The following is a 23,440-nucleotide window of genomic DNA, read 5'->3' on the forward strand; positions in this document are numbered from 1 at the left end:
AGACCAAATGAAATTAAACTAGAAATCAATAACAAAAAGATAATTGGAAAATACCAAATCCCAAAATGCACACAGATTAAGCCACATGCTTTTTAAAAAAAAAAAAAATACAGGGTCTCATTCTGTCACCCAGACTGAAGTTCAGTGGCATGATCATAGATCACTGCATCCTCAAACTCCTGGGCTCAAGCAATCCTCCTGCTTCAGCCTCCTGAGTAGCTAGGACTACAAGCACACACCACCATGCTGCACTAATTTTTTTATAACTTTTGTAGAGACAGGGTCTTGCTGTTTTGCCCAGGCTGGTCAGCAACATGATTTTAAATAACATGGGGGTCAAAGAAGAAATCTCAAGAGAAAATTTAAAATATAAAATTTGTGAAATACAGCAAAAGCAGTGCTTAGAGGAAAATTTATAGTGTTAAAATGCACATATTAGTAAAAAAAATCTAAAATCAATATTCTAAGTTCCTATCTCAGAAAACTAGAAAAAGAAGAGCAAATTAAATCCAAAGTAATCAACAGGAAAAAAAAATAAGTATTAGAGTAAAAACCAAGTTAATAAAATTGAAAATAAGACATCAATAGAGAAAATCAATAAAATCAAAAGCTGGTTCTTTGAAAAGTTCAATAAAATTAATTAGCCTTTAGCCAGGTAAACTAGGAAAAAAGAGAACAGAAACTACTAATATCAGAAAAGAAAGTCATGACATCATTATAGAGCCTATAAACATTAAAAGGATAATAAAGAAATACTGCAAACACCACCACACACAAATGTGATAACCTAGATAAAATGGAACAATTTATTGAAGAACACAATTTGCCAAAACTCACAGAAAAAGAAATAAGACAATTTGAATAGCCCCATATTAAGGAAATGGAATTGATAATAAACTTCCAAAACAGAAAGCACCAAGACTGAATAAGTTTACTGATGAATTCTCCAAAATATTTAGAAAGAAATGTTAGCAATTCTCTACAATTTCTTTCAGAGTAGAGAAGCAGAGGAAATATTTCCTAACTCATTTTATGAGGCCAATATTACTCTAATACCCAAACTGGACAAAGACATTAGAAGAAATAAAAACTACAGATCAATACATTTTATGAAAATAGCTGTAAAAATCCTCAGTAAATCATATCAAACAATGTATATAAAATCATACACCATGACCAAGTGGTATTTATCCTTGGTATACAAGTTTGGTTCAACATTTGAAAATCAATTTTTGTATTCCATCACATCAACAAGCTAATAAATAAAAACCACATTGTCATATCAATAGATGCAAAAAACGCATTTGACAAATTCTAACATTCATTCATAATAAAAAGGCTTAGTAAACTAGAAATGGAGGGGAACTTCATCAACTTGAGAGAGAATATATACAAAAACCCTACAGCTAACCTATAGTTAGCATGATACTTAATGGTGAGAAACATAAAACTTTCCCAATAATTTCAAGAACAAGGCAAGGATGTCTCTTCTCATCACATTTTATCAACATTGTACTGGAAGTTTAGCTAATACAACAAGACAGAAAAAGGAAAGGAAATAATATGTATACAGGTTAAGAAGGAAGAAGTGTAACTCTTTATGTAAAGATGATATGATTCTCTCAAAGAACTGATTTAAAACAAACAAACAAAAAATACTCCTGGAACTACTAAGCAATTTTAGCAAGGCTCCAGGATACAAAGTTAATATAAAAAAGTCAATAGTGGCCAGGTACAGTGGCTCACGCCTGTAATCCCAGCATTTTGGGAGTCCAAGCTGAGCAGATTGCTTGAGCCCAGGAGTTTGAGACCAGTCTGGTCAACATGGAGAAAACCTGTCTTTACTAAAAAAATGGAAAAAATTGCCAGGCGTGGTGATGCATGCTTGTAGTTCCAGCTACTCGAGAGGCTGAGGTGGGAGGATCACCTGAGTCCAAGATGCAGAGGTTGCAGTGGGCTGAGATTGCACCACACCACTGCACTCCAGCCTGGACCATAGAGTAAGACCCTGTCTCAAAAAAAAATGAATAAATAAGTCAATAGATTTTCCATATACCAGCAATGAACAAGGGGAATTTGAAATTAAAAACACAATAACATTTACATTAGCACACCTCAGAAAGTACTTAAGTATAAATCTTACAATATATGTACAAGATTTATATGAGGGAACCCACAAAATTCTAATGAAAGCTATCAAAGAAGAACTAAATAAATGGAGAGATATTCCATATTCATGGATAGAAAGTATCAACATTATCAAGATGTCAGTTCTTCCCAACTTGGTCTATAGATTTAAAATAATTACAATGAAAATCCAAGTTACTTTGTAGATATTGACAAATTGATTCTAAAGTTTATGGGGGCAGGAAAAAAATCTAGAATAGTCCAGATGACATTGAAGAAAAAGAACAAAGTTAGAGACTGACACCACATGACTTTAAAACTTACTACAAAGCTACAGTAATCAACACAGTGTGATATTGGTGAAAGAATATACAAATAGATCAATAGAACAGAATAGAGATCCCAGAAACAGACCCACATAAATACAGTCAACTGATCTTTGTCAAAAGAGCAATGTAATAGATAAAAGATACTTTTCAACAAGTGATGCTGGAATAACTGCACATCTAGCTGCAAAAAAAAAAAAAAAAAAAAAGAATCTAAACAGAAATCTTACACCCTTCAGAAAAATCAACTCAATATGAACCATATACCTAAATGTTAACCACAAAACTAGAAAACTCCTAGAAGATAACATAAGAGATAACCTAGATGACCTTGGGCGTAACAGTGACTTTTAAGATAAAACATCAAAAGCACCATCCATGATAGAAATAATTGATAAGCTGGACTTCATTAAAATTAAAAACTCCTCTGTGAAAGACAATTTCAAGAGAATGGGAAGAGAAGCCACAGACTGGGAGAAAATATTTGTGAAAGACACATATGAAAAGGGCTGTTATCTAAAATATACAAAAACTCTTGAAACTCAAGAATAAGAAAACACACAATCTTTAAAACTGGGCCAAAGACTCAGACACCTCACCAAGAAAAAACACGAATGCAAATGCAAATAAGCATGTGAAAAGATGCTTTGCTTCATATGTCATCAGAGAAATGCAAATTAAACAATAATGAGATAGCATTACACACATATTAGACTGTCCAAAGTCTGGAACACCGGTAACACAAAATGTTGTCCAGGATGCCAAGCAACAGGAACTTTCATTCATTGCTGGTGGGGATGCAAAATGGTACAGCTACTGTTGAAGAGAGTTTGGCAGTCTCTACAAAACTGAATATACTCTTACCACACAACTTAACAAATGCATTTCTTGGCATTTATGCAAAGGAGTTGGAAAGTTATGTCCACACACACATACACATAAAAATGCACATGAATGTTTATAACAGCTTTAGTCACAGTTGCCAAAACTTGGAAACAATCAAGATATCCTCAGTGGATGAACAAATTAATAAACTGTGGTACACTCAGACATTAGAATATTATTCAGTGCTAAAAAGAAATGAGCTACAAAGATATGGAGGAATGTATATTATATATATTATATTAAGTGTATATTATTAAGTGAAAGATACCAATCCGAAAAATCTATATGCTGTATGATTCCAACACGATCTTCTGGAAAGGCAAGACTGAAAGATCACTGGTTGCCAGGGATTGCAGGAAGGAAGAAATGAATACATGGAGCACAGATGATTTTAAGGGCAGTGAAAATACTCCATATGGTGCTATAATTATGCATATGTATCTTCATATTTACATTTGTCTAAACCCACAGAACGTACGACACCAAGAACAAACTGTAATGTACACTACAGACTTTGGGTGATTATGATGTGTCAACGTAGGTTCATCAGTTGCAACAAATGTACCACTCTGGTAAATAATGTTGATAATAAGGCAAGCTATGCATGTGTAGGGGCATGGAGAATGGGAAATCTATGTACTTCCCCTTAATTTTGCTATGAACCTAAAAATACTCTAAAAAAATAAGTAAACAAAAATAGTAGGTTCTCAGTAACAATTAATATTACCCCAAGCCTAGCTCAGCACTATGTATCATTATGAAGATGGCTTTGTTTTGATCTTCCTAAATGTGTAGAACTTTACATTATTTTCAAAGGCAATTTAATACAGATGTTGGTGCCAGGGCATTTAAACAAATATTTTTTAAAAAATTTCTATGAGGCTAAGTAAAGTCAGAGATTCTATCACATTCATAATATGTTATGAGCTATCATAAATATTTTAAAATGTCAATCTAAAGAAATTCTATTTCTTTTCCAAAAATTTCCAGAGCTCACTTGGAAAAAATATTTTTTTCTAGATATGAAGCTCCTGATACTAGGTAAAGAAACCTAATCAGTTGCTTAAGCAATAAAAGAGAAAGTGAGAAACAGGACCTGAAGGGTATTCTAAGGATAAAGGAGCAAGGGTTTTTCATTTTTTCTCAAAAGAGAAAGACAAGGAATTACAAAATATCTAGGAACAATTTAGGAACAAATTAGGAGACCCATTTAGGAATTTTTAAAAATCACTCATATTTGAATTTACAAGAAAAACGTTCCCATGAGTCATAAAAAATGAGTGTAATTCTATGAGGAATCTTGATTTGTCTATGGATTTAAATGAATTCCTGATGTGTCACATAATCAAATGTGGTTTGTACTACGTGATGTAAACAGCCCTAGAATTCCCCTTCCTGCTGAGAACTTAATGACTAAATCCTCAGAGCTGAGAAGACACAGGCTACACAAATCTTGAAAGCATCAGATTCACCAGCCCATGTTCAGGAAGCCATTTCTCATAGCTGGAAGCCAACCAGCCATCCTGGGCTCTGGAAAACGTGATGACGTTTACAGTGAGATTTGAGCAACTTGTGCAGAACTGTGAGACTCAGGATACAATGTCTACATGCTCAAGACTTACCATCCCCAAACACCATTTAGTTCACTTTTTACATTAATTATCTCACTAAGAGAGAAAATGGAAATGTGAAAAAACGGCATGAAGAAACAAGCGAAAAACCAACCATAGCAGTGAACAGAAAGCCCCAGAATCAGACTTGACCTGTCTTCATCTTTTTACCTGGGCCAACCTGACTGAAAGCTGAAGTTTCTGAAGGAAAAACAAAGATGACTATGTCTGAATATCATAAATATTTAGACAAGCATTAAATATGGCAGCATGAACAAGATTGTATCTAGCTCCTGTTTTGTAGGTGGAAAAATTGAGACAAAAATGTTAAGTAATGTGGCTTTCATAGTACCTACAAAAATGAGGACTCTAAGGTGAGGGAATTCACTTCTCTGAATTATGAGGACAAATAAGTTTATACTTGGAAAAAATACAAAATACAGCCCAGATAAAAAGCAAATAGCTTTTAGATAACTACGGAACCAAAAGTGTTAATACTTGTTTTCGAATTCTGTGACTTACCGATTGCTAGTCTATCTACCTTGTTTGGTAGGACATATCAGCGATGCACTTGTGGGCATTTATCTCCACATTCCTCCTGAATGAAGGCCAGAGGTAAAAGAGGAATCAGGAAGCAGGAGAAAATGTAAAGGTTTCCATTGTAAATTCCAGAACTTAGATATAAAACGTTTTTGTGTAGTGTTGCCATGTACAATGTATATTTGTTGTGTTTTAGCTGTCTGTATCTATTCCTCTTTGATTTGGAAACACTTTCTCAATCCCTTGAGTGAATTTTCACTCCACTGCTATGTTTGCTGGCTTCGTGGGATTATTAGTCCAGGTGCCGCTATTCAAGTGCTGGGCCTATGACTCCAGTTAGGCTAATTGTATTCTCCCTTGAAGGACTTGGAATCTTGAGTCAAGATGCAAAGACCTAAAACCCCGACAGGTGTTTAATTTTAAGATGGAAGACATTGAGGCCAGGTGTGGCGGCTCATGACTGTAATCCCAGCACTTTGGGAGGCCAAGGTGGGTGGATCACCTGAGGTCAGAACTTTGAGATCAGCCTGGCCAAAATGGCAAAACCCTGACTCCACTGAAACTACAAAAACTAGCCAGGCGTGGTGGTGCACACCTATAATCCCAGCTGCTCTGCATACTGAGACAAGAGAATTGCTTGAACCCCTGAGGTGCAGGTTGCAGTGAGCCAAGATGGTGCAACTGCACTCCAGCCTGGGTGACAAGGCTTGCAAGACTCTGTCTCAAAAAAAAGAAAAAAGAAACTGCCCACCATATCCTGCCACATGAACTCCTAGTGCCTATCTCTCTCTGGGTCTACACTTTCCCCTTTTGTTCTAGAAACTTAGCCAGTACCATTTCAATTAATGTATTAATATTTTTCATTTGAATCTCAGTCTTCGGGTTGCTCACAGCTATAGTAGGGAAGATGTTGGCTCTCAAGATCTTAGCACACCGTCTGACACTTAGAAGGCCTTCAGTAAATACTTTTTGAATTGTGTTAGGAATTGGTGGGTTCTTGGTCTCACTAACCTCAAGAATGAAGCCACTGATTCTCGCAGTGAGTACAGTTCTTAAAGGCAGCATGTCCAGAGTTTGTTCCTTCTGATGTTCAGATGTGTTCGGAGTTTCTTCCTTCTGCTGGGTTCGTGGTCTCACTAGCTTCAGGCGTGAAGCTGCAGACTTTCGCAGTGACTGTTACAGCTCTTAAGGCAGCACATCTGGAATTGTCCATTCCTCCCGGTGGGTTCGTGGTCTCGCTGCCCTCAAGAGAAAATGCAGACCTTCGCGGTGAGTGTTACAGCTCATAAAGGCAATGTGGACCCAAAGAGGGACAAGCAGCAAAATTTATTGCAAAGAGCAAAAGAACATAGCTCTCACGCTGCGAAAGGAGACCCCAGCAGGTTGCCACTGCTGGCTCAGCAGCCTGCTTTTATTGCCTTATCTGGCCCCACCCGCATCCTGCTGATTGGTCCATTTTACAGAGAGCTGATTGGTCCGTTTTGACAGGCTGCTGATTGGTGCATTTACAATCCCTGAGCTAGACACAAAAGTTCTCCAAGTCCCCACTAGATTAGCTAGCTACAGATTGCCAATTGGTGCATCCACAAACCTTGAGCTAGATACAGAGTGCTGATTGGTGCATTTACAAACCTTGAGCTAGATACAGAGTACTGATTGGTGTATTCACAATCCCTCAGCTAGACCTAAAGGTTCTCCACGTCCCCGCCAGATCAGCTAGACATAGAGTGCTAATTGGTGCATTTACAAACCTTGAGCTAGACACAGCGTGCTGATTGGTGTATTCACAATCCCTTAGAGAGACATAAAGATTCTCCAAGTCCCCACTAGACTCAGGAGCCCAGCTGGCTTCACCTAGTGAATCCTGCACCAGGGCCACAGGCAGAGCTGCCCGCCAGTCCTGCCGTGCGCCTGCACTCCTCAGCCCTTGGGTGGTTGATGGGACCTGGCGCTGCGGAGCAGGGGGCGGAGCTCGTCCGGAGGCTTAAGCTGTGCAGGAGCCCATGGCGGCCGGGGAATGGGGGAGTCTCAGGTCCAAGCCCTGCCACACAGGGAGGCAGCTGAGGCCCTGCCAGAATTTGAGTGCAGCACTGGCGGCGGGCCGGCACTGCTGGGGGACCCGGTGCACACTCCACAGCTGCTGGCCCAGTTACTAAGTCCCTCACTGCCCGAGGCCGGCGGCGCCAGCCGGCCGCTCGGAGTGCGGGGCCCGCCAAACCCACGCCCTCCCGGAACTCGCGCTGGCCCACAAGCGCCGCGCGCAGCCCGGGTTCCCGCACACGCCTCTCTCTCCACGCCTCCTCTCAAGCTGAGGGAGCCGGCTCTGGCCTCCGCCAGCCCAGAAAGGGGCTTCCACAGTGCAGCGGCGGGCTCAAGAGCTCCTCAAGCGCGGCCAGAGTGGGCGCCTAGGCCGAGTAGGCGCCGAGAGCAAGGGAGGGCTGCGAGCGCTGCCAGCATGCTGTCACCTCTCAGAATGATTTATGATCAAGGTAAATGTTGGCTACCATTGAAGCATATAGATTATGATCTTACATCGTCTTGGGGTAGGTGTAGAGAAAGCTTACCAGAGGAGTGTGGTTGAAAAAGTCGTATTTTTAACCTCCCACAGTGCCTTATAGAGAATAGGTACTTAATAAATGTTTGAATCAAAAACACAAAATCCTATAAAAATGTTTCAGTAAATCTAAAATTGATACAGTTTTACTAAATTTTGTTACAACTGCTATGTTCAGAATGTTTGTGTCTCCCCAAAATTCGTACATTGGAGCCTAATCCCCAATGTGGTAGAAATTAAGAGATGCGGCTTTGTGGGGTTGATTAGGTTATGAGAGCTCAATCCTAGTGAATGGGATTAGTTCCTTTGTAAAAAAGAGGCCTGAGGGAACTTGTTTGCCTCTCCGGTCACATGAGGACATGGCAAACATGGCAACAAGGCACCATCTTTAAAGTAGAGAGCAAGCCTCACCAGACACTGAATCTGGAGGTGCCTTGATCTTGGACCTTCCAGCCGGTAAGAACTGTGAGCAATAAATTTGTGCTACTCATAAATTACCTCGTCTAAGATATTTTGTTCTAGCAGCCCTAACAAAGACAATAACCTTCTAAGATTTGTTTTATTATGCTGAATGAGACAACATAGATGGAGAAAAAAAATAAATCCTGCCAAAGTTGGGAGTTTTCATATCTTTTTCACTTTTGCCATCAAGTAATATTACCCTCCCCTGAAAGCAACAGAGCTGAGTTCTTTCTCATCTAGGTCTAAGGAGTAACAAACATCCTTGCTTTCTTTGAGTGCCAGAGTCAGTAACAGAAAAAGCTGGCGCAAATTCTCAGGAGGAAATGCTAATTTGACCCCTCTCCACAAAATGTTGACACTTGACAACTCTATGTTTTTAAAATCTGATACCAAGGGTATTATCAGGGTATAGGAGGTCTTTTTGAGTTAAAAACAGGCTTAAGAGTTCTTTGATGAGAGCCAAAAGGCAGTCTGGGAACTGGAAATGTTTATTGGACCTATGTTAAGATTTAGAGAACTGTGCACAATATATATTTTTTTTGCCCATAACCTTCATAGTCTTTGTTTCTGGGCCTAAACTAACATTTTTCTTCTCTTTTGCTACCAAAGTAGAAGCATTTTGGGAAAGTGTATATTTATGGAAAATATATCAAGAAAGGCTTCAGAGCAGAATATTGCCAAGCCTGCCACTTTGGGATAGCTCAAATAAATTAAAATAGTATTCTTAACACAAGCAAAAGAAAAAAAGTAGAATTTTTTCTATTCTTCTTAGACTTGCCTGAGTTTTATAAGCCTTGAGTATTAGACTGGCAAAGCATCCAAAGGAAGATTTAGATAATTTGGGACGTGACTTAATGGGAATACAGTTTAAGTCTCAGGATTTTTGTCATTTGGGACAATTGACATGATAGTGTATGTCAGTTCTAGGACCAAACAGATGAACAAGAGTCAAAGCATATGAATTTGACTTTTTTACAGGAGAAAATCATGTCATTTCTAAGTTTTGATTTCTTCATCTGTAAAAAGCTAGTAATAACTTTACATACATAAAATAATATATATGAAAGTATTTTGTCCACTGTAAGCCACTATACAATGATACTGATAATAATGGTGATAAACTGAAAGCAGCAAAAGAAATCACTTTAGAAGCAAGGATGTCTTTACAAATAGGGGAAATAATTCAATCCACATTAAAATCTTCAGGTTTATCTAGAGAGTCTCTGCTATCTTGGTTGAGAATCTCTTTGTTGTGCCTTTTCCTGCCAAAATTGAAGTTTTCTTCTACCATACTTTGTTTGCTCTCATACCTTGTAGATGAGAGCTTGAAGCCCAAGCACAAGAAAAGAGAACAGTGTATGGGAGAACATAGAGGCAGTGCTGTGGACATAAATCAGAACCAGGGTGGTCCCAGTTCTGCCCTTTGAACATGACAGTTATCTATTCCTGGAAGGAAGGGGAGCAACAGGACAAGGGCTCTGGGATCCTGAGGAAGTTAAAGCCAGCAGTGGTTTTGCAGCTTCCTAACTATCTTCTGACTCCACTTATTTTGCCTGTTCCAGAACCTTAAGGTGTCATCTTGGATCTTCTCAGGCAGTGACGACAAATCTGATGAGTCTGTTCTTGAGATGCTGTAGTAGATGCAGGCCAACTAACCTTTACCTCCCCTTTCTAGGTCCAATAGCAGAAATCTAGTATCTTTCACTCTCCAAGGGAATTTTCAGTGGTCTTGGAAATTGCACAGCCCCCAAATGTCCTGGATGCTACCAATTACCAGTTTCAGACCTTTTACTATCGCCTCTGATGGCTTCATCCTCACATTTGTCTCCCTCAGTACTTCAAGGTTTCTCTCTTGTTCCTATTACGTCTGCTACTAGCTTTGTAAAAATACACAATATATAGTGCACTAATTTTTATCAGACCCAATAGTTTCATTTATAAAAAATAAAAATAAAGAACCAGAGAAAAGATTCAGATGTATAATTAAGAACTCTTAATTTTTCCATTTGCTCTGCTTGATATTACTAAAATTTAGATGTCTGAAGATTTAGCCAACCAATCTCTAGATATGTCAACAATCACAAAACCAATGTTCACAGAGTACAAACCATTTTATTAAGTGAAGAAGATTATTAAAAACAGGCAGCTCCCGCCTTCAAATATTTTAGGAATCCCTTACCGACTTAACATAATTAAAATTCCCACTGGGTTTCAATATTTAAATGCCATTTTATACAACTTGGGGTTATCCATGTTAACATTTAAAAATATTTTTCATCCATATTATAAATTAATAAATTTGTTTCAGTGCAGATAAATAGAAAGACTACCCATAGTCTTACCATCAAGAAAGAGTTAACTGCTCAGAAAAATTTGCTGCATTTCTCTTCTGTGTGTGTTATTTTTCAGAGTTTAGCATGTACAATATACACATTTTATTATCTTTTTTAACCTGTTTTGTCATAAGTCTTTTCCATCCATTAGAGAATTTTTATAAATATAGTTTTAATGAATGTTTATTAAATAAGTTATGTTATTGTATATTATTAATAAAATAATGGACTTTACAAATACATTTGTGAAAATTTTCTAATTTTATATAATATATAAATTTTATGTAATATTTGTAAGTATATTACTCTCTGAATGAAAGTTACATCCAGAAGTGCCTTTTTGCTCTTTTGAATAATTAATGTGATTAATATTTCTGTACCTAAGTATGTCTTAATCTTGAATTATTTTCTTAGAATATATTTCCCAAATTGAAATACTAGATGAAGTCATTAGAAGTTATGCTTTGTGTAATAATGTTTTGGTGATCTTAATACATAGGAACATAGCAAATTTTACATCCTAGGCTAATTTCAAATCAATCCTTATTGAGGTCATCAAAGAATAGGACTTGCTTTTAATAATAGATAATATTATTGAGCATTTTATGTGGCTCTTCTAAATCCTACTTATTCCTCCCAACAGCCCTGACATGAAGGCCCTATTATTAACCCAATGTAGCAGAAGAGAACAATAAAGCCCAGAGAGTTGAAATAACTGGCCCAAGGTCACAGCTAGGGATAGTCACAGTTACGATTTGAACCCATGCAACCTGATTCCAGGACCTTTATTCTTAACTACCACCTGCCCTCTAATAAGACAGCAATTCTTCAGCTCTCAAGGTAGAAAAGTACCAAACCTTCCCCCTATAAAATGTCAACTTATTATTTATTATATGCTTCCTTTCATTAAAAAGAATAATCTCACTTGGAAGCCAGCAGAGTAAAATTAAAGCAATTACAAGAGTACACTGGCCAGAGAAGCTGGGTTAAAATGTTGCTAGAACAAGCTGATGTTTATGAGAAGAAAATTTCAGGGGAAATCTCATTTATTACTCCATTCTCACACTGCTATAAAAAAAATCTGACACTTGGTAATTTATGAAGAGAAGAGTTTTAATCGACTCACAGTTCTGCAGGCTGTACAGGAAGCATGGCCTCAGGAAACTTACAATCATGGCAGAAGGCGAAGGGGAAGCAAGCGTGTGTTACCATGGTGGAGCAGAAGACAGACAGAAGAAGAAGGAAGTGCCACATACTTTTAAACAATCATATCTCGTGATAACTCACTCACTATCACGAGAACAAGGGGGAACTCCACCCCCATGATGCAATCACCTCCCACCAGGTTCCTCACCCAACACTGGAAACTGAACCTGAGATTTGGGTGGGTACAGAGGGTCAAACCATATCACCCCTTTTCCGAGGGACATAATAGAGGAAACTCCAAAGTACTCAGACGTTGTTCTCAGCTAATGTCTCTGAGCTTAACTAAATATAAGTGGCAAAAGAAAGAAAGGTTTAGTTTGGAGGGAGTGTGGGAACCAGAAAATAACAAGAGTTAGTCAAGCAGGAAAAGTTCATCCACTGACCTGTGAGTGCTCCTATGACAAAGGCCATGCCTTTTTAGTTATTACACCCCCAACACCAAACACACTGTCTGGCACATAGAAACGCTTCAATAAATGATTGCTGAACAAAAATGAACTGTGCTAGGCTGGGTGCGGTGTCTCATGCCTGTAATCCCAGCACTTTGGGAGGCCAAGGCAGGTGGATCACCTGAAGTCAGGACTTTGAGACCAGCCTGGCCAACATGGTGAAACCCTGTCTCTACCAAAAATAAAAATATTAGGTGAGCATGGTGGCACACACCTGTAATCCCAGCTAGTCAGTAGGCTGAGGCAAAAGAATCACTTGAACCTGGGAGGCAGAGGTTGCAGTGAGCTGAGATCATGCCGCTGCACTCCAGCCTGGGCACCAGAGTCAGACTTTGTCTCAAAAAACATAGAAAAATAAATAAAAATAACTGTGCTGCTTGCCAAAGGGCCTCCAAGGTCCACTCTCCAATACAGGACAAGTGAAACCCACTCCATGTAGACATTAACAGTACGAGAGCAAAGGAATGGGTTTGTAGAAGGATATTTCACCTGCAGGAGGAGTGAGTGAAAGTGGAAATAATGCACAAAAACCACATGATTCTCTCAATAGATGCAGAAAAGGCCTTCAACAAAATTCAACACCCTTTCATGCTAAAAACTCACAATAAACTAGGTATCTATGGAACGTATCTCTATTTATGACAGACCCACAGCCAATATCATACTGAATGGTCAAAACCTGGAAGCATTCCCTTTGAAAACTGGCACAAGACAAGGATGCCCTCTCTTACCACTCCTATTCAATATAGTATTGGAAGTTCTGGCCAGAATAATCAGGCAAGAGAAATAAATAAAGCGTATTCAAATAGGAAGAGAGGAGGTCAAATCATCTCTGTTTGCAGATGACATGATTGTATATTTAGAAAACCCCATTGTCTAAGCCAAAATGTCCTTAAGCTGATAAGCATCTTCAGCAAAGTCTCAGGATACAAAATCAATGTGCAAAAATCACAAGCATTCCTATACACTAATAACAGACAAACAGCCAAATCATGAGTGAGCTCCCATTCATAATTGCTACAAAGAGAATAAAATACCTAGGAATCCAACTTAAAAGGGATGTGAAGGTCCTCTTCAAGCCAAACTACAAACCACTGCTCAAGGAAATAAAAGAGGACACAAACAAATGCAAAAATATTCCATGCTCATCGATAAGAAGAATGAATATCATGAAAATGGCCATACTGCCCAAAGTAATTTATAGATTCAATGCTATCCTCATCAAGCTACTAAAAAACTACTTGAAATTTCATATAGAACCAAAAAAGAGCCCACATAGCCAAGACAATCCTGGGCAAGAAGAACAAAGCTGGAGGCATAACGCTACCTGACTTCAAACTATTCTACAAGGCTACAGTAATCAAAACAGCATGATACTGGTACCAAAACAGTTATATAGACCAATGGAACAGAACAGAGGCCCCAGAAATAACACCACATATCTACAACCATCTGATCTTTGACAAACCTGACAAAAACAAACAATGGGGAAAAGGTTCCCTATTTAATAAATGGTGTTGGGAAAACTGGATAGCCATATGCAGAAAACTGAAACTGGACCCCTTCTTTACACTTTACAAAAATCAACTCAAGATGGATCAAATACTTAAACATAAGACCTATGACCATAAAAATCCTAGAAGAAAACCTGGGCAATACTATTCATGACGTGGGCATGGGCAAAGACTTCATGTCTAAAACACCAAAAGAAATGGCAACAAAAGCCAAAATAGACAAATGGGATCTAATTAAACTGAAGAGTTTCTGCACAGCAAAAGAAACTATCATCACAGTGAACAGACAACCTACGGAATGGGAGAACATTTTTGCAATCTATCCATCTGACAAAGGGCTAATATCCAGAATCTACAAAGAACTTAAACAAATGTACAAGAAAAAACAAACACCACCATCAAAAAGTGGGCAAAGGATATGAACAGAAGACATTTATGCAGCCAACAGACATATGAAAAAATGCTCATCATCACTGGTCATTAGAGAAATGCAAATTAAAACCACAATGAGATACTATCTCATGCCAGTTAAAATGGCGATCATTAAAAAGTAAGGAAACAACAGATGCTGGAGAGGATGTGGAGAAATAGGGACGCTTTTACACTGTTGGTGGGAGTGTAAATTAGTTCAACCATTGTGGAAGACAGTGTGGCAATTCCTCAAGGATCTAAAACTAGAAATACCATTTGACCCAGCAATCCCATTACTGGGTATATACCCAAAGGATTATAAACCATTCCATCATAAAGACACATGCACATGTATGTTTATTGCAGCACTATTCACAATAGCAAATACTTGGAACCAACCCAAATGCCCATCAATGATAGACTGGATAAAGAAAATGTGGCACATATACTCCATGGAATACTATTCAGCCATAAAAATGGATGAGTTCATGTCCTTTGCAGGGAAATGGATGAAGGTGGGAAACATCATTCTCAGCAAACTATCACAGGAACAGAAAACCAAACACTGCATGTTCTCACTCATAAGTGGGAGTTGAACAATGAGAACATATGGACATAGGGAGGGGAACATCACACATCAGGGCCTGTCAGTGAGTGGGGGCCTGGGGGACAGATAGCATTAGGAGAAATACCTAATGTAGGTGATGGGTTGATGGGTGCAGCAAGCCACCATGGCACGTGTATACCTATGTAACAAACCTGCACTTTTCTTCATATGTACCCCAGAATTTAAAGTATATTAAAAAAAAATAAAAGAACTGTGCTGCTTGCCAAAGGGCCTGCAGGTCAACTCTCTAATAGAGGACAAGTGAAAACCAATCCATGTAGACATTAACAGTATGAGAGCAAAGGAATGGGTTTGTAGAAGGATATTTCACCTGCAGGAGGAGTTAGTGAAAGTGGAAATAACACACAGATTAGAAGAAGTAAGAGCCTAAATAAAAGAGATGTTTTCTTATTTTAGAGATATAAAAAAAGAAGTGGCTAGAATTTGTTATCTGAAAACTGGAGGCTAACAGAAGAATCTTCTACCCTGCCCTTGAATCTAAGATTTTTACACAGAAAATGTTTTGACTCTATGGATTTAGGTATTTTAGATAAAAATATACTAATATTTTAAATTTTTGTTTAAGAATTCTTTCTTGAGCAATTTTCATTAAAGTAGAAGGAAAGAGAATGACAAAAGAGGGTAAGGGGAAAGGTCAAGGAAAGAGAGACAGAACCCTAAAAATGCTTAAGTCAGGGCAAGCTCTGAACCCTAAAGAAAAGTTATGCTTGTGGATATTTAACCTCTTGTGATTTGTACAATTTTAATATGATGTATTACACCGTGTGTAACTCTTACAGATTGAAATTTTTGGCTTTATAACTTGGTATTTTATATCCTTTGCAGTTAGTAGCTATGGCTTCTATGCTGTCCCTGCCCGTAGATCTTAAAATGGTACCATTTATCACTGAATTTTAAATGATACTAAAAATGACAATAAGGATGTTGAAGAATTTTTTTCCAAATGTATCGATATTAGTCCATTTTCACACTGCTGATAAAGACATATCTGAGACTGGGTAATTTATAAAGAAAAAGAGGTTCCACGTGGCTGCAGAAGCCTCACAATCATGGCAGAAGGCCATTTTACATGGCAGCAGGCAAGAGAGAATGAGAGCCAAGCAAAAGGGGAAACCCCTCATAAAACCATCAGCTCTCATGAGACTTATTCACTACCACGAGAACAGTATGGGGGAAACTGCCCCCATGATTCAATTATCTCCCACCAGATCCTTCCCACAACACATGGGAATTATGGGAGTGCAATTCAAGATGAGATTTGAGTAGGGACACAGCCAAACTATATCATATCTGCTCATCTCCCAAGCAATTCAAGGTTAACTTGAAAATATTTAGCAATACAATTTTAAATGCCTGCTCTTCGTGGAGTTTAAATAAACATTCAGGAAGTTGGGGGGCAGTATTAATTGATGGTTAAGAATATAGTCTTTAAGACCTGGATTCCAGTCCCAGCTCTGCCACTTACTGGCTGTGTGACCTTGAGTTAAGTTAATTGAGCTGTAGGGTTCTCATTATAAAATAGAGATAATAATATCTACTTAATAGGCTTGTCAGAAGACATTGATAACACGATATGTGTAAAGTGCTTAACACTGTCTGGCACTTACTGGGCAACAAATAAATAGTAGTTGCTGCTGACCCTAGTTCAACTCTTCCGAGTTTACAAAGTGGACCATAACTGTTACAAGAACAGGATTCCTCATGAGACCCACATAACTTCCTGAATATGGGTAGGCCAGAAATTCTCTGGGAACTGTTGAAATGTTTCCTTCCAGATCTGATGAATTCCAGGACTTGCAAAAACTGCAGAAGTGAAAATCATTAACTAACATCTGCAAAAATCATTATATATGAATGGGTGAATTTTGTGTTCGTTCTCATTGAACCCCAACCATGTTCTAGTTCTTAGTAGGTAGTTTCCACCTTTATTTTGTACATTTGCCTTGGGCTTTGTTCACATCTTTTTTCTGTTAACATCAAGTTCCCCTGTGGCCTCACGAACAAACTTGTTCTCCTATGTTGTATATGGAAGTTGAAGACTTGATTATGAAAAGACAGACAACTGAATTAGAAGAAACTGTTATTTCATTTTACGGTTGGAAGAAAATGTATGATTTGGTAGTGAATTTTCTTTTTCTTCTTTGTTTGTTTATTAAAGACTGGAGAGAATATTTTCTCCATTTTTCCTCTTGATCCTGTGCATTACTCCTTCCAATCTAAAATAAGTAAGTGAAAGTAAAATTCGAATGTATAAAACATGTTCAAACAAGCCTTAGGTACAAGGCAATAAAAGTAGACAAAGCCACTGATTAGAATGTATAAGAAAATTTCACTACCAGTAATATAAAAAGCAAGGCCTAAATTTACATATGTGTGATAATTTGAATCCTAAGATTGAGTTGAATACTTTTATAAGTGAGGCTTACAGTTTTATTATTTAATTGACTTATAAAACTTTTTTTGCCAATTTAAACTGGGTAGGAGGTTGGTCATGTTTAAAGGGCCAGAAAGACATAGACAAAAATCATTAGTCTCCTTCCTGGGGCACAGATTAACTTTATAGCACCCACTTTATAGCATAGACCATGATTCCTGCCTGTGATTTAAAAAGCTAGGAGAGTAATAAAAATATTTTTAATGGGAGGGAAATACAATACATTCACTTGTAATTTTAAAAATGAAGTAAGCTGAGAAAAGATACCAACACATAAGAATGCAAATAAGAAACCAGAATAAGAATAGACAAGATGAAGCAAAACCAAATTTATAAAAGAGAATTAGACTGCATAAAAAGGCAAAAATCAATAAAAGCAATTGTATAAATTAGTAGGAAAAACAAAATAGGTTTTGAATGATTAAAGATTTAAATAAACTAATAATATTGTAATGATATAATCAATACTTTAATAGAATAGAGATTAGGAGAATATAAACCAAATGGGGTGTGTGTGTGTGTGTGTGCTGTGTTCACTATGTTAAGATGATGACACAAATTCAAAAGAATCAGAGTTGTATGAAACCAAATATAGTTCTCAAAATTAAAAAGCCACAAAGTTCAGCATTCTATCTCTTTTTTGCCTTTCTGGGCATGATGTTTCATGGGTCCTGTAGACTGATAGCTAGGTAGAGCTGGGTGGCTGACGGAGAAATCCAGGTTTTTTCTCTGTGCCTCCCAGAAGAGTCTCCTGTCACTGTCCCAACCTCTGAGAGACACCTGTATCAGGAGAAGCACCCTGCTCAGTGAATATGGGACCAAGAATTCCACTGCTTCAGCCACACCCAGCAGGGACAATCACACTGTGAGGTGTGACCAATTTTACATCTTTTTGGCAACAGCAGAAGCCAGTCATTACAGTGATAAAGAAATTCATTTTTCAAATTCCATTTCAACTAATTTGAACTTAATATTTTCTGCCTGTTCATAGTGAAGGCTGTATTTTTTCCCTCAAATAATGTGGACACAAAGCCTTTTGAAAATGTTTAGCTGTCATTTATTAATTTTTTTAATGTTCAAATACTTTAAATGTTCAAAGCTGAGTTAGATATGGTTCTTTCAAGTGCACCTTGGAAGTGGAAATTAACATCCACTTCCAAGTAGCTCAATTTTATAATAAATAGAAAAATATAAATGTCATTGATAATAGCTCTAATGCACAATTTTGTGTTAATTTTTAATTTTATTGTAAAATTAACTGCACTTTTATATTCTTCATCTTGACAATGTCTTATTACATTGTGACTCTAATCCTAGATTATTGTTTTGATTTAACGTTTTTGTTCTGTTATCATTTTGAATGCTGCTTATTTCTAAGTAAATGAATATAAGGAGAACATTAATTTTCAAAGCACTAATTATATATCACTGTCTTAATGTGTTTCAACATTCCTTGCACATCTGAGACATCTCACCTTAAACTGCCTATCTAGATAGCTCTCAGTCTTCCACAGTGTCTGGAGTGTAATCAGTCACTAGGGAGGATGGCTTCCTACCTTCTCATTTTCTTCTAGATATTGCAATGTTACCAAGCCTTCCTTTAAAAATATTGCAAAGTTTGGTTTGGAAGAAAGTTGTATCACTTTTGGCTATTACTGGAAAAGTTTGTCATCACCTCAGTAATATTCTTCCTGGTTATTTCATATCTTGGCATTGGTATGCCCTTCAAAAAACATAGTTAAGTAATGGAATTGAACTCTCCCCAGAAATTCCTTAAGAATGCATTTTTGTTCTGAAAACTCTTTCCCTTAGATTTTATCCTCCATTCAAAGCCTATTCTTGCAAATATTCTGTCAGAGAATGCACAGAAAATGTTTTTCATGGCACAAATGTATTTAAGGACATTCACTGGTGTGACAAAGATATTTAAGAGTCTCACAGAGATCCTAATAGGATGACCCTGTAGAAATTACTGGAGTACACAGTGTTGGAGAAAATTACAGTCAGTCTATCAACAGAATTTATTGGATGTTAGGCCATGAACTAAGTGCTGATCTTATTCAGACATGAGAGAAGGTAGAATCACGTAACAGTCACTCACAAGGAATACTTTGGGGGAAAACACAAATTTTTTGTATGGGAGTCAGATTTCCATAACTTGAATTTTTTTCTGAACTTGTAAGATAAAATAAGTTCTGTGATATTTAAAGAGTCTCTCTAGCAACTCCTGGCATTGAAAGATTCTAAGATGTATTCTAGTACTTCCACAGAAACCACTCTTTCCTAACAAAACTATAATCTTTTAACTAAATGTCTTGGAACAGAGAATGACTATGCAAGATACAAGTCAAATTACAGGGAAAGAAAAAGTACATTAAGGAAAACAAAATTAAATTTGAAATTATATAATAATCATTTACATAACATTTACTATGGGTTAGCCACTGTTCTCAGCACTTCACATATTTTAACATATTTAATTCTTCCAAGAAGTTCATGAGCTGGATTGTAATACAAATCTCATTTTTATATGCAGAAAGCCAAACACACACATCAGCTTAAAGTCACAAAGAATAATGATTCAAACCTTGAGAGTCTGGTTCCAGAGCTCTGCATATAAGCATTACATTACACTAGCTCTTAATGCCCCTGATGGTGTTTCTACATGTTTAAGAGCACAATATTACAGTCTGATATCTCCAAGTATAACTAAAACAAGTCATTTATTGAATCAACATTGATTGACTAGACATATCAATGAGAATAGATAAAATCTATAAACAGTAGTGGGATGAAGAAAACCACAAGACAGCAAGCACTCATCATGTACTATCAAAACAAAAATAGCAATTAAATTCAAAATGCATTTAAAACTTATTATTAAAAAGTAAACACTTAAACAGAGCCAGAAAAAAATACCCAAGCAAAATATTAAAATGTAATTCTTAGAGGAATAATATCAGTGGGGGGAATAAAACTGGCTTTAGCTTTCTGATGAAGGCCTTGGAGGTCAGCGTCATTATGCTGCATGGAAAAATAATTACTGAAGATGCTAACCAATTTGACTTGGGTCTACAGCACAGAGATTCAGCATCAGCCAATCATTGCAAAGATATGTCTGTTCTAGCAAAGGTATAATTTTGTAGCAGATAAAATGCATTTTAATAATAAGCTGTATTGTGTTAGTTAGACATGATACCAATATAATAATTCTTATGTTTACTCACTGTATCCCTAAGACTGTTAAAATCACTGCTGTCAGTTTCAACTGCAAAGCTGTCATAACTTTCTTTTATTCATATAGAATGAGGTATTTCCACCAACAGTGTAAAAGCATTCCTATTTCTCCACATCCTCTCCAACATCTGTTGTTCCTAACTTTTTAATGATCACCATTCTAACTGGCATAAGATGGTATCTCATTGTGGTTTTGATTTGCATTTTTCTAGTGACCAGTGGTGATGAGCTTTTTTTCATGTGTTTGTTGGCTGCATTTATGCACTTATCTTCTTTTGAGAAATGTCTGCTCATATCCTTTGCCCACTTTTTGATGGGGTTGGTTTTTTTTCTTGTAAATTTGTTTAAGTATTTTGTAGATTCTGGATATTGGCCCTTTGTCAGATGGATAGATTGCAAAAATTTTCTCCCATTCTGTAAGTTGCAAGTTCACTTCTTTTGCAGGGCAGAAGTTCTGTTGTTTAATTAGATCCCATTTGTCAATTTTGGCTTTTGTTGCCATCGCTTTTGGTGTTTTAGTCATGAAGTCTTCGCCCATGCCTGTGTCCTGAATGGTATTGTCTAGGTTTTCTTCTAGGGTTTTTATGTTCTTAGGTCTTACGTTTAAGTCTTTAATAGTTCAACCATTGTGGAAGACAATGTGGCGATTCCTCAAGGATCTACAACCAGAAATACCATTTGACCCAGCAATCCCATTACTGGGTATATACCCAAAGGATTGTAAATCATTCTTGTGTAAAGTCACATACACACATATGTTTATTGTGGCACTATCCACAATAGTGAAGATTTGGAAACAACCCAAATGCCCATCAATGATAGACTGGATAAAGAAAATGCGGCACATTCACTGTGGAATACTATGCAGTCATAAAAAATGAGGAGTTCATGGCCTTGCAGGGACATGGATGAAGCTGGAAACCATCATTCTCAGCAAACTAACACAGGAACAGAAAACCAAACACCACATGTTCTCACTCATAAGTGGGAGTTGAACAATGAGAACACATAGACACAGGGAGGGGAACATCACACACCAGGGCCTATTGGGGGGGGTGGGGGGCTAAGGGATGGGTAGCATTAGGAGAAATACCTAATGTAGATGATGGGTTGATGAGTGCAGCAAACCACTATGGCACGTGTATACCTGTGTAACAAACCTGCACTTTCTGCACCTGTACACCAGAATTTAAAGTATTTAAAAAAAGGTATTTCACTAGGCATTGGCTTAATCTGAATGTAGAAATCATATATTTTAAAAAGTCAACACATGAATAAGCTATTTCACTACGTTGGAGATTAACCCTCTTATAATCAATATAAAAGGGAGTTGCTTTGACATCATGAATCCAAAGCTCCTAGAAAAATGCTTGACATGCACAGTAGGTGTTCAACCAATATTTCTTGCATGAATAAGTAAATAAAAGCATCTGGCCAATAAGCAGAAAAGCAGACAGAATATGTTTCCCTTAAATATGATAACAGAAACGTGAGTTACTCTACCTCTTATTAAAGTGAAATAAAAATAGAAGAGACTTCTGGTTTCTGGTGCAGCAAATAAGGAACTTAGAAGTCAACACTGTGTCTTAAAAAAAGCAAGTAAAGAACTAAACAAACTGAAAAATGAACAACTCTTCTTAGATCTGTCAGAGAAGCAAGAGCACAAGGCAAGCCACTCCTCCCAAACTGAAGATATAGGTAGATTCAGAAAATAACAACTAACTGAAGCAAAAGTCTCTTCAGAAACTAGCACTGAGGTAAGAAACATAACTAACAAATTACTGAAGAATCAGTGGGCACAAGGCTGAAAGCTAAAAACTCCAAGGATACCTAGTTGAAGGGAACCCCTCATACTTCTGGGCGTTTCACCTCCAGGAGCTCTACCAGGTCAGCACCATGAATATTGGAGAAAAAACCCTTCCTGCTTCCAGCAGGGGGAGATAAAAAGTAACCACTTTGAAATACCCCAAAGCATTCTGTTTTTCTCAGAGCCTAACCTACTAGGATGTAGTCAGAGCCTAACAAGCCCAAAGGAAGGGAACACTTAACTCGAGGTGGTTCTAGCCTTCCATGTGGGAAAAGGAAATACCCAGCTCCAACTCCCTCTAAATCTCCTGTTTAATATTAATGTGGGAGGAAACCTGAGAAGCACTTCTGAAGCTCACCAGTGGCACAGACTCACTAAAAGATGGAGATTTGCTGATGAGACTCTTGAAGGCCTTTTCTGCCCCCATACCTTACACCATAATACTAAAGGCCTATTTAATTGCAGTTTATTTTACTCGATATATTATGTCTACCTCTCAACAAAAATTTACAAGGCATACTAAAAGGCAAAAATCACAGTGTGAAGCAATCAAATAAGCATCAGAACCAGAGTCAAATATAACAGTAATGCTAGACTTCTAAATTCGAGATTTTAAAAAAATCTATGATCCAAATAGTAAGGGCTTTAATAAAGTAAGTAGATAACATGCAAGAAAGCATAAAAAATGTAAGCAGAGAGATAGAAATTCTCAGAGAGACAAAATAGAAGCAATAGAAATTTCGACAAACTGAAAACAGAGAAGAAAAAGACTGACAAAAAGCTAGAAAAGAATATTTAAGCACTGTGGGACAAGTGCAAGAGGTACAAATATGAATAACTGGAATATTAGAGAAGAAGAAGCAAAGGAGCAGGATATTTAAAACAATAATGATTGTGAATTTCAAATTAATGTCAGA

General features: G+C 37.3%; 1 protein-coding gene across 1 annotated transcript in view; it reads left to right on the top strand.

Moving 5' to 3' along the window:
* The first annotated feature begins 7,458 nt into the window (after positions 1–7,458).
* The window catches only part of LOC129143547 (T-box transcription factor TBX1-like), a 130,363-nt gene continuing 114,381 nt past the window's right edge, over positions 7,459–23,440 (top strand). Inside the window, exon 1 of the mRNA XM_054681199.1 lies at positions 7,459–7,977. Within this exon, the coding sequence (XP_054537174.1) occupies positions 7,506–7,977 (472 nt within the window). The 5' untranslated portion in view covers positions 7,459–7,505. The remainder of the gene's footprint in view (positions 7,978–23,440) is intronic.

This window comes from Pan troglodytes, chromosome 2 (genome assembly GCF_028858775.2).
Source record: "Pan troglodytes isolate AG18354 chromosome 2, NHGRI_mPanTro3-v2.0_pri, whole genome shotgun sequence".
NCBI lineage: Eukaryota > Metazoa > Chordata > Mammalia > Primates > Hominidae > Pan > Pan troglodytes.